Consider the following 11809-nt stretch of genomic DNA (forward strand, 5'->3'; position numbering starts at 1 on the left):
AACTCTCTGTAACGTCCTCCCTCCCTCCCTCCCTCCCTCTCTCTGTCTCTATCTCCATCACTCTCCCTGCTTCACTTCTTTCACAACTCTCAGTAACGTCCCCCTCCCTCTCTCTCTCTGTCTCTATCTCCATCACTCTCCCTGCTTCACTTCTTTCACAACTCTCTGTAACGTCCCCCTCCCTCCCTCCCTCTCTCTGTCTCTATCTCCATCACTCTCCCTGCTTCACTTCTTTCACAACTCTCTGTAACGTCCCCCCTCCCTCCCTCTCTCTGTCTCTATCTCCATCACTCTCCCTGCTTCACTTCTTTCACAACTCTCTGTAACGTCCCCCCTCCCTCCCTCTCTCTGTCTCTATCTCCATCACTCTCCCTGCTTCACTTCTTTCACAACTCTCTGTAACGTCCCCCTCCCTCCCTCCCTCCCTCTCTCTGTCTCTATCTCCATCACTCTCCCTGCTTCACTTCTTTCACAACTCTCTGTAACATCCCCCCTCCCTCCCTCTCTCTGTCTCTATCTCCATCACTCTCCCTGCTTCACTTCTTTCACAACTCTCAGTAACGTCCCCCTCCCTCTCTCTCTCTGTCTCTATCTCCATCACTCTCCCTGCTTCACTTCTTTCACAACTCTCTGTAACGTCCCCCTCCCTCCCTCTCTCTGTCTCTATCTCCATCACTCTCCCTGCTTCACTTCTTTCACAACTCTCTGTAACGTCCCCCTCCCTCCCTCCCTCTCTCTGTCTCTATCTCCATCACTCTCCCTGCTTCACTTCTTTTACAACTCTCTGTAACGTCCCCCCTCCCTCCCTCTCTCTGTCTCTATCTCCATAACTCTCCCTGCTTCACTTCTTTCACAACTCTCTGTAACGTCCCCCCTCCCTCCCTCTCTCTCTCTGTCTCTATCTCCATCACTCTCCCTGCTTCACTTCTTTCACAACTCTCTGTAACGTCCCCCCTCCCTCTCTCCCTCTCTCTGTCTCTATCTCCATCACTCTCCCTGCTTCACTTCTTTCACAACTCTCTGTAACGTCCCCCTCCCTCCCTCTCTCTGTCTCTATCTCCATCACTCTCCCTGCTTCACTTCTTTCACAACTCTCTGTAACGTCCCCCCTCCCTCCCTCCCTCTCTCTCTGTGTCTCTATCTCCATCACTCTCCCTGCTTCACTTCTTTCACAACTCTCTGTAACATCCCCCCTCCCTCCCTCTCTCTGTCTCTATCTCCATCACTCTCCCTGCTTCACTTCTTTCACAACTCTCTGTAACGTCCCCCCTCCCTCCCTCTGTCTCTATCTCCATCACTCTCCCTGCTTCACTTCTTTCACAACTCTCTGTAACATCCCCCCTCCCTCCCTCTCTCTGTCTCTATCTCCATCACTCTCCCTGCTTCACTTCTTTCACAACTCTCTGTAACGTCCCCCCTCCCTCCCTCTGTCTCTATCTCCATCACTCTCCCTGCTTCACTTCTTTCACAACTCTCTGTAACGTCCCCCTCCCTCCCTCTCTCTGTCTCTATCTCCATCACTCTCCCTGCTTCACTTCTTTCACAACTCTCTGTAACGTCCCCCCTCCCTCCCTCCCTCTCTCTCTGTGTCTCTATCTCCATCACTCTCCCTGCTTCACTTCTTTCACAACTCTCTGTAACGTCCCCCTCCCTCCCTCTCTCTGTCTCTATCTCCATCACTCTCCCTGCTTCACTTCTTTCACAACTCTCTGTAACGTCCCCCTCCCTCCCTCTCTCTGTCTCTATCTCCATCACTCTCCCTGCTTCACTTCTTTCACAACTCTCTGTAACGTCCCCCTCCCTCCCTCCCTCTCTCTGTCTCTATCTCCATCACTCTCCCTGCTTCACTTCTTTCACAACTCTCTGTAACGTCCCCCCTCCCTCCCTCCCTCTCTCTGTCTCTATCTCCATCACTCTCCCTGCTTCACTTCTTTCACAACTCTCTGTAACGTCCCCCTCCCTCCCTCTCTCTCTCTGTCTCTATCTCCATCACTCTCCCTGCTTCACTTCTTTCACAACTCTCTGTAATGTCCCCCCTCCCTCCCTCTCTCTCTCTGTCTCTATCTCCATCACTCTCCCTGCATCACTTCTTTCACAACTCTCTGTAACGTCCCCCCTCCCTCCCTCTCTCTGTCTCTATCTCCATCACTCTCCCTGCTTCACTTATTTCACAACTCTCTGTAACGTCCCCCTCCCTCCCTCTCTCTCTCTGTCTCTATTTCCATCACTCTCCCTGCTTCACTTCTTTCACAACTCTCTGTAACGTCCCCCCTCCCTCCCTCTCTCTGTCTCTATCTCCATCACTCTCCCTGCTTCACTTCTTTCACAACTCTCTGTAACGTCCCCCTCCCTCCCTCTCTCTCTCTGTCTCTATCTCCATCACTCTCCCTGCTTCACTTCTTTCACAACTCTCTGTAATGTCCCCCCTCCCTCCCTCTCTCTCTCTGTCTCTATCTCCATCACTCTCCCTGCATCACTTCTTTCACAACTCTCTGTAACGTCCCCCCTCCCTCCCTCTCTCTGTCTCTATCTCCATCACTCTCCCTGCTTCACTTATTTCACAACTCTCTGTAACGTCCCCCTCCCTCCCTCTCTCTCTCTGTCTCTATTTCCATCACTCTCCCTGCTTCACTTCTTTCACAACTCTCTGTAACGTCCCCCCTCCCTCCCTCTCTCTGTCTCTATCTCCATCACTCTCCCTGCTTCACTTCTTTCACAACTCTCTGTAACGTCCCCCTCCCTCCCTCTCTCTGTCTCTATCTCCATCACTCTCCCTGCTTCACTTCTTTCACAACTCTCTGTAACGTCCCCCTCCCTCCCTCTCTCTGTCTCTATCTCCATCACTCTCCCTGCTTCACTTCTTTCACAACTCTCTGTAACGTCCCCCCTCCCTCCCTCTCTCTCTCTGTCTCTATCTCCATCACTCTCCCTGCTTCACTTCTTTCACAACTCTCTGTAACGTCCCCCTCCCTCCCTCTTGCGTCTCTCCTAGCCCAGTGGCATCATCCTGAGGGGTTGCCCTGGTCCATTAATCTCTGCCTGCCACTGAGGACCAGCAGCAGCAGTAGTCCTCCTACTACACTCTCCTGTCTCACATCTCTCATGTACAGCCTCTCCCAGGGGGGTCATTCCTGCTGACTTATTATGGCAGCCCAAACGCTCCACCTTACAGAACGGGAATCCCAACCTTTATCATCATAACATTCCAAGGTATCCATTTTGGGAGGTATGGAGCGCGGTGCTGGGGAGGCCAGAGTGGTGAGTGATGGAGGCAGTGCAGCTAAGGCTAAAAGTCAGTGGATACATCTATTGTCACCGGCCATCCATCTGCGTAATTGGAGACAGTTTGTCTCCTCTCAATGGCAACAAATCTGGAAACACTATGTGGAGGACCCCCCGGGGAAAAGTGTGTTGTGACAAAGATCTGTAAGAGTGCTAAAATTACCAACAGCCAACAAAAAACAAAACAACTGTTGTGACATCAACATGTTATATTGGCAGAAAATATAAATGTTTTATAACTTTGCAAACGTCTTCTGGCAACATTTACGGATGTTACACCGCATGAATCTCAACATGCTCCAAGAGATTTGACAAAGATACGTCAGGCCCTATAATGAGAGCACACAATGCATCTTTACCTCAGAGGTACTTCACAGAGCATTGGGAAACGAGCTAAGAGCTGGACAAAGCGTTTGCTACAGTATAGCGTTGTTGCGCATGGTGACAGCATTCGTTTTCTAGCCGTTATTACAGTGGCTCGTTCAGTCCCAGCAGCCGCTCATGATCTTGTGTTCTTGGGGCCCTAACGACGGCCAGTGTTTTAACGAGCTCCACGCCAAGCTGCTTAGGAACCATCCAATAGATCTCCATAAACACCAACGCTCCTGATCCCAACATTGTTATTTGTGTCCAGTCAAATTGTAACGTCCTTGAGTGCAGTGATGGCTCTGGTTCAAGGTGCTGGTAATTGTGGGAAAACAATATCCATGAAGAGAAAGTTCACTAATCTCTGTTTGCTGTAAACAAGCAGCAGAACTTACAGTGACAAATCTCTTCTGAAGAGCTTTGCAAATGTGCAAAGTTAGAGTGATGGCTAAAAATAGTAATTGGTCATATGAAAGTGAAGAAGGGGGATTAACTTTCATATTAGAACAATTGTCTATAAACTATTTGTTTTTTCCATTGCATTGCATACCCAGTTTTCAACTGTGTTTATCCAAGTCAACACATCAAACGTGGATGAAAGAGCTGGTGAAAATCAGCGCAGGGCAGCAGCACTGAGTATTGTCTCACCGTGCAGTTATGCAGATTCGAGTAAACAAAGTGCAAATTGTTTGAGGTTTTAATTAACATTTTCGACAATCATTTTATCTGAAGTAACCCTATATACCAACATCTGTAAAACAGATGCAAGCACTTAGGCAGCCCAGTTCCAGCTCTGTCCCAGTCCCTCTGCAACCCCACTCACTGTGGCTCAGCGGCACTAAGGTGCAAGCCGTCGCAAAACAGGGGGTTCAATTCTGCCTCGTCATCTACTGCATGGTGCATCCCCTCAATCACTCTGCATCTGTTCCCCAGCGCTGTCCAATTTAGCATAAATGCCAAAAAAACTGTAAAATAAATAAGTAAATAAACAAATAAAATCCTGATCATCTGTTACACTATGTAGGCTCACACCCAACGACACAGACACATTGGAAGCATTTTAATTTACATTAGCATTAGCAGTTCTGATTGTGATCGTGGAAACATTGTGATGCCTCCTGGATTAAAGTCGGTGTTGATGAAGGGCCAGGTTTGTAACCTGACATTGCCAGATGGGGGCGCTATTGTTTGTTTTCACAAACCAAACCGCACATCCATCTGGGTATGGCCTGCCCAGAGCCGATGACACGGGGGAAAAAACTACTTGGCAGGTGATTGGATGAAGCATCTGTCTATCACCGGGACTGGGATATGACGTAGTAGCTCGGATCCGAGCAGGCTAGCTAACATGCTAACAACAAATCCAGCTGCAGGGTGCAATCATTGACTGTTCAATTCGCCATTCAAAAGAATGAAGAACTGCTGATGCCTGAGGATGAACGCTTTTGTTAACATGAAGGTAGGCGATTTGTGTTGTCTTTGCACCTTAAATGTAATCTTGCCGATTGACTGCCCTGGCCTGCATACCTGTGTTAGCCATGGATCTGGGTCTGTTAGCATACATACGTTAGCGAGTTAACTTAGCTTGGAATTAACGTTGCGCTACTTAACTGCAACTGTAAATATGGACCTGTGATAAGTAATATTAACAGCAATAATATGTATCGTTGTTCATTTTTTAGGGACTGATGACACCGGACTGATCTGATGATACCAGGCAGCAAGCACCGTGGACGGACGGCTAACGTTGAGACTCAACATGCACAATGCTCTGTAAAGGCTGTGTGTAAATAGCTACAGTTAAAGTGTTGTATAACGTTGATCTTCATGTACATGGCTTATTATAAGCTCTTCTGCTCTCCTGAGATGTATAACGTTAACGTTAACAAGCATGGGTAAAGAGCAGCAAGCGATATTCAAAGCAATATTGGTATTTTTCCCCACATTGTTTTCATCATCATCAGTGTATGACACCTTGACAGACAGAACTAGAACGACCGCACCGGGGGTTTATGCCTCCGCCATTTGTTCATTCTTGAGTCCAAATCGCCATTTGAGGCAAATTGGAAGACATTCTGTCAAGGCGCTCCTGAGATGTTGCGTTACAGAGCTTGGAAATTGGGTGTGTGAGGTCACAGTGACCTTGAACTTTGACCTTTAACCATCAAAATCTAATCAGTTCATCCTTGTGTCCAAGTCGATGTTTGAGGCAAATTTGATGAAACTCCGTCAAGTCAATCCTGAGATATCGCGTTAACAAGCTTGAGAATGGCGTTCGAGGGGTCACAGTGACCTTGACCTTTGACCACCAAAATCTAATCAGATCATCCTTGAGTCTAAGTGGATGTTTAAGGCAAATTTGATGAAATTCCATCAAGGCGTTCCTCAGAAATCGCGTTAAGGAACATCGGATGGACGGACATACGTACGGACGGACAACCCGGATCCATAATGCCTCCGGCCTGGCTATCGCCGGCGGAGGCATAAAAATGCATGTTCTTCATCAATAAACAAGAGTGGGAGGTGGGAGGTCTGACTATGTAGTACAAAGAAAGAGAACTGAAAGACAGAGAAAATAGTATTAAGCCTAATTTATACTTATTGGAAAGTGTCGCTCAACACATGGTCGCCGACAAGAGATAAAGTGCTGCATTTATGCTTCTCTCCTCGGCTCAACAGTCATGTGACACTCGCAAACGTTAGACAGAGAACTACAGTAAGTGCAGACAGCCAAGGCAGGGAATTAGCACGTCGGAGGCAAGACATACTTGGCTGCAGCCGCATATAACGACACACAACCACACAACTCACCTCCTCTCTCTCTGGGAAGTTTGTCACAGTGTTCTTTGTGATTTTGATGAAGTCATATCAAGGACAGGCTGATAAAAATAGCGCGGACACGTTCATTCATTTAATTTCAGCAAAAACCAAAACAAGGAAGTCAAGCGCGTGCCGTCTATATAGCCAATCACACTTGGCGCGACACTATGTGACGTAGTCAGCGACACTAGAAATGTCACTAGGTAGCAGACACTGCTCGCCGACACTTGAAAGTGTCGACTCAAGCCTTCACTTCTGTTGGCGACAGTTTCAAAAGTGTCGACAGACAAAGCCTAAATTGGGCTTTAGTGTTAGTTGTAATATATTTTTACCTCTATAACTCTGTATGTCAGCCTACCATGTACATTTTTGAAATATTGATCAATTAATATTAGTAAACAAACATTTTGTATAACCCACCCCACATATTAAACGTTTTGGAATAAAACTTCTTCATATAGACCTCAACAGCTCCATTACGCCTTACAACCACAGAATTGGAATGGATTTATACTTCTTTTTATACGGCCCACTGAACATCTGTTTGACAAAACACATTCCTAGGCCAACATGTTGTAACGTTACATCCTGGTTCCTAATAAATGTTAATCTGAATGAATAACAACAGGAATTCCAAACTGCTTTGGGTATAGCTCCATATGTCCACATCAATATTTGTTTGGTTACATAATAACGTGAAACACGGAACAATCTGTTCTCCACTACATATTTCTATGGGAGCTCTGGGTAACTGGACTCACTTTTCAATAAGGCTGGCTTCATTCCTGTTGGGTCACATGGTGAGCTATGACACACTGCAAACAAGTGCCTACATTTAGTGCGGTCTGGTACCGAGTCCTAAAATCTTGTTCTGTTTAAAAGATGTGACAATCTGCCAAGGGGTGAGATCGTTTCACTTGCTTCCAGCGCACCTGTTTCCAGAATGTTCTACAAGTGACAATATCTTGACATACAGGTGGATCACATCACCGGTAATGAGGTAATGTCACTTCATTCAGGGAAATTCTTAAACCGAGTTAAGTTGCATTGACGACAAGTGAAATGAACTAACCCCTGTAGCAGATGTTTTTCAAATGGTTTAAGAAAAATGATGATGATCATTAGTAAAGATATGTTTTGCAGTGCAGTTATAAAACATGGGTCATTTGACAGGTCTCAGATAGAAGTCTTGGTAGCAGGTCTGACCAGAGAGAAAAGGGTTAAGGTTTCAGCCAGCCTTAAGCCTATGAGGTCATACAAGCAGTTAAGCCATAGAGATCTATACAACATGGGCATCCAGTTTTCTGCTGGGCTTCACAAAACAAACTGGGGCTTAGCAGGTCAAATGAGGGAGGTGTCTCCTCAGGTAATATCACAATCACACTTGTTTTAAATCAAGGTTTTGTTACCTAACACAGGGACTAATTGGGTAAGTGACCCCAAAAACTGTAATTCTGCACAAACTGAAAGACGTGTGTGTTTTACTCACCTTCCATCCTGGGCTCAGACTTCATGTTCAGACTGCCCGTCATGGCCGACACAGACGCTGTCACGCTGGGCCTCATGGGATGGGCCTCCGTCTCCATGACTACCACGATCTGGGCGGTGCGGAGGGACACCTTGTGGAAGGACAAGGCCAGGGCCCTGAGGCTGCTGGCCTTACCCAGGGCCGAGGCCTGCTGGTGGGGGTTGGGGCGAGGAGAGGTCCTGGGCGCTGTCTTGGTGGGGGAGGGGTGAGGGGTGGAGGAGGTGGAGGGAGGTTTACTGGAGGCGTCCCACATCTGGTTTGGTAGGACTTTACACAGGTAGGCCTTGGCCTGCTCCAGCTTAGCCAGCGTAGGATTGATCTTGAGGGGGCGTAATAGCTCGACATTCAGCTCAGCTGTGGGAGGAAGAGAGGAAAAGGTGGGGGGAGACAGCGGAGAAGAGACAGACAGAAATAAAGAACAGTATTATAATGTGTCCACAACAGTGTTGACAGGAAAGCTTGATGAACACAACTCCCCCCATACTGTCCTCATATTTCCACTGTATGACCAATAATATTCAATCAAGCTACAGTGTTAACTCATCGTTTATCACTGATAATGGCTAATAAATGTTGCTGGCTTTGCAAGGCATTTCAATCCATTAGGGTTACACAGTCAGTATGAATAAGGAGAGGAAGCTCCCAGCCAATGGCTCAGCCAGTTTAAACACTTCCTGAGAAGAAACCCACTGACAGAAGTGAAGTGATGCTAGAAAAACCCTCAATTAACATGAGAACTACTAGGCGAGCATCAGCTTTTTATGCGACTAAAACACTATACATTCTGGAACATCATATATTATTTTGTAATGTCAAACAATCCAAGCTTTGAAAGAAAAAAGAAATAGTGCCTTAGTATTTATTAACATGAGCTGGTATTACTTTTTACAGCCTACTGTATGTCTCACTAAAAGATGGCAGTATATTTTGTGCTCATCGTGACTTACATTTATGAAGTGAGAGTGAAGGGGAAAATGGGACAGAGGGAGAGAGCACTGCTTTTGGCCAGGTGATAAAAACATGACTTTATTGTTTGGGAAAACCAATGCTACCTCATTATGATAGTGAGGCATAACACACACTCTTTGGATCTGTGTGTGTGTGTGTGTGTGTGTGTGTGTGTGTGTGTGTGTGTGTGTGTGTGTGTATTGTATTTGTGAATGGGAAATTAATCTATTATCCAATTTTTATGCAATCTAATGACAGACTATTTAGCCTACATCAGTGCCAAAGCAGGGTCTCTTAAACTGGGACCTAAATTGAATAAATGCACTCTTGGCTGGGGCCCTGGCAGCATAAACAGGACACAGCCCATTTGGGTTTTTGAGGAAAGGGCAAGCTACTCTCAGTGTTCCCCTTAGCAAGGACATCTTCTGCTATCTAACCCATGAGACGTTGCATGGCACCACATCTCAGAAATCAAACTTTGAACTCGTCTCTTTTCACCTAATCGCTCGGCTTTGCATGCAAAGACCAGTTAAAATACAGCTGGGTCCGCTCTCATCAATCTCTCTCTCTCACACACACATGCGCACACACACACGCGCACGCGCACACACACACACACACACACACACACACACACACACACACACACACAGACAGACAACACACACACACGCAGGCACACAAATACAGAAGAAACACACACCATTTCTGGCTGTCTCACTGTAACATCCTAATGTGACACTGTGGAATAGCAGAAGAGAATCTTTTCTCCATGCCAGCCATATAAATCAAAGTGTTGTATCTCTCTCGCTCTCTTGTGCTCCAGCCTTCAAACACTTGAGTGGAATTGACAGAGACACATGAATTAACTCAATGCCGTTTTACACCACTTCCATTATCCCATTTTTCCACTTGCTCATGATGATGATGGGAGCGGGAAGCAGCTGTTTCTCATGCTCTCATCAAGGCACCAGTGTTTAGAGGCTTTTGAAGGCTTTTAGGCCTCCCGTCTGTCTCCTTCCCAGGTAGGAGCACAGGATGACATGAGGGGGAGTGCTGCCCAGGCAGGCAGGCAGGCAGGCAGACAGGCAGGCAGTCAGACAGGCAGGCAGGCAGGCAGACAGACAGGCAGGCAGGCAGGCAGGCAGGCAGGCAGGCAGGCAGACAGACAGACAGGCAGGCAGGCAGGCAGACAGGCAGGCAGACAGACAGGCAGGCAGGCAGGCAGACAGGCAGGCAGGCAGACAGGCAGACAGACAGACAGACAGACAGACAGGCAGACAGACAGGCAGGCAGGCAGACAGGCACGGACACAGACACACACACACGAACACACACACACACACACTGCCCTCAGGATGCTTTCTCATGTAATCCAGTGGAAGTGAGGCGCGTGGTCAGATGGAAGGATGGGAGGGATTGGAGGACAGATAGGTGGAATTTGCTGTCTAATGTAGCTTATCATTTCCAGTTGACTTATCACCAGGAAACTTTCCAGCGGTGGAAGAAATAGCCCATGTGCAGCTGTTCATGCAGTTTCCTCTGCCCCCCCTCCCCTACTCTCCCACCTTCTTTGCTCTATGTTCCCTCCATTTCATCTATGGTTCTGCTTCTCCTCTTCCTCCTCCCTGTTCTTTTACTTTCTCCTCCTCCACTCTTGCCAATCTCTCTCTCTCTCTCTCCCTCCCTCCCTCCCTCCCTCCCTGTGTAATCATATGAAGCTGTTTCTGATCACCTAGTCAGGGCCAGGGCTGGGGCCTGGGCCTTGCCTGGCTCTCAGTGCAGGGAGAGCTGGTCCTGATTATGGGCCATCCTCCCTCCTTTCCTGCCTACCCCCTCCCACCACCAGCCAGCTCCGGCCTGTCTGCAGGGGGTTTATTACCTGCTTAACCTGTCAGAAGCCCACCTGGCCCAAGTGAGCAGTGCTACGGATACAGCTCAATGTAACCAGGAGATTTCCATACTTAACCCATTTTTAACCTTCACTTAACCTGGCAGGTCTATCAAGAGTCAATTCCCCGGACTTTCAGACACAAACACAAATGCATATGGTGCCCATTAATAATAGATTGGTTGATACACTTTCTTTTTAAGATATTTTATTGATACTCCTGGAGCCGGTAGTTGAGTAATGTCTTTGCTTAACGACACTTCAGCAGGGCCAATGTTTGCCAACATCAGGGCTTGAACACAGCTCATCTGGTCTCTCTAACCACTACGCCATCCTCGCTCATCTTTCCTACTGTCTCAACAAAACAAAAATGCTAAGGGGAGAAGATTCAAATATCCAGATATGGTTTCAAATACGGTATGTGGACAAACTGAGGAGTGCTTGATTTATTTAGCAAAAAAGATATACAGGCATCACAGGTCTGGAGCTTATCTGGACCTGGTTATGGGTATCATCCCTTCCTGTGAGCTGAGCTACCACATTCAGCTAACTGCATCCAGGTGGATGATCCCTTACTGGGCAGTGGAAGCAACATGTTTGCTGTTATACTGTACTTAACACAATGGACAGCAATGCCGATCTCCCCAGTTCTTACTGACTATGTGTACATCCCCAGTGTAAAGATATGAACATTTTCCATTAATACTGCTCTCTTGCCCAAAGTGGTTTGCTGATACATTTTACGACAAATTGCAAACAGAGTGAACTGCAGCCTTCAGCCAATTCATTAGTTCACAAAGAGCATAATACGCCCCCAATGAGTTGACCAGTGACATGTTACATAGTGGAGTTCCAATAACACTTAACACTTCTAATCTAAGCATTCCTTTAGGGATTGACAAAGCTTTGGAAGGGACATTTTTGTTGCTTTATGCTGTCTAATGACAGCAGGATAAAGTGGATCTGGATCTGAA

The 11809-nt window shown here is 47.0% G+C and overlaps 1 protein-coding gene across 1 annotated transcript in view; it reads right to left on the reverse strand.

The window, feature by feature from the left end:
* Positions 1–11809, reverse strand: part of vps13b (vacuolar protein sorting 13 homolog B) — a 661063-nt gene that overhangs the window by 157250 nt on the left and 492004 nt on the right. Inside the window, exon 38 of the mRNA XM_083634457.1 lies at positions 7958–8350. Coding sequence (XP_083490583.1) covers positions 7958–8350 — 393 coding nt within the window. The remainder of the gene's footprint in view (positions 1–7957; positions 8351–11809) is intronic.

Source organism: Poromitra crassiceps (genome assembly GCF_964638095.1).
Source record: "Poromitra crassiceps genome assembly, chromosome: 1".
NCBI lineage: Eukaryota > Metazoa > Chordata > Actinopteri > Beryciformes > Melamphaidae > Poromitra > Poromitra crassiceps.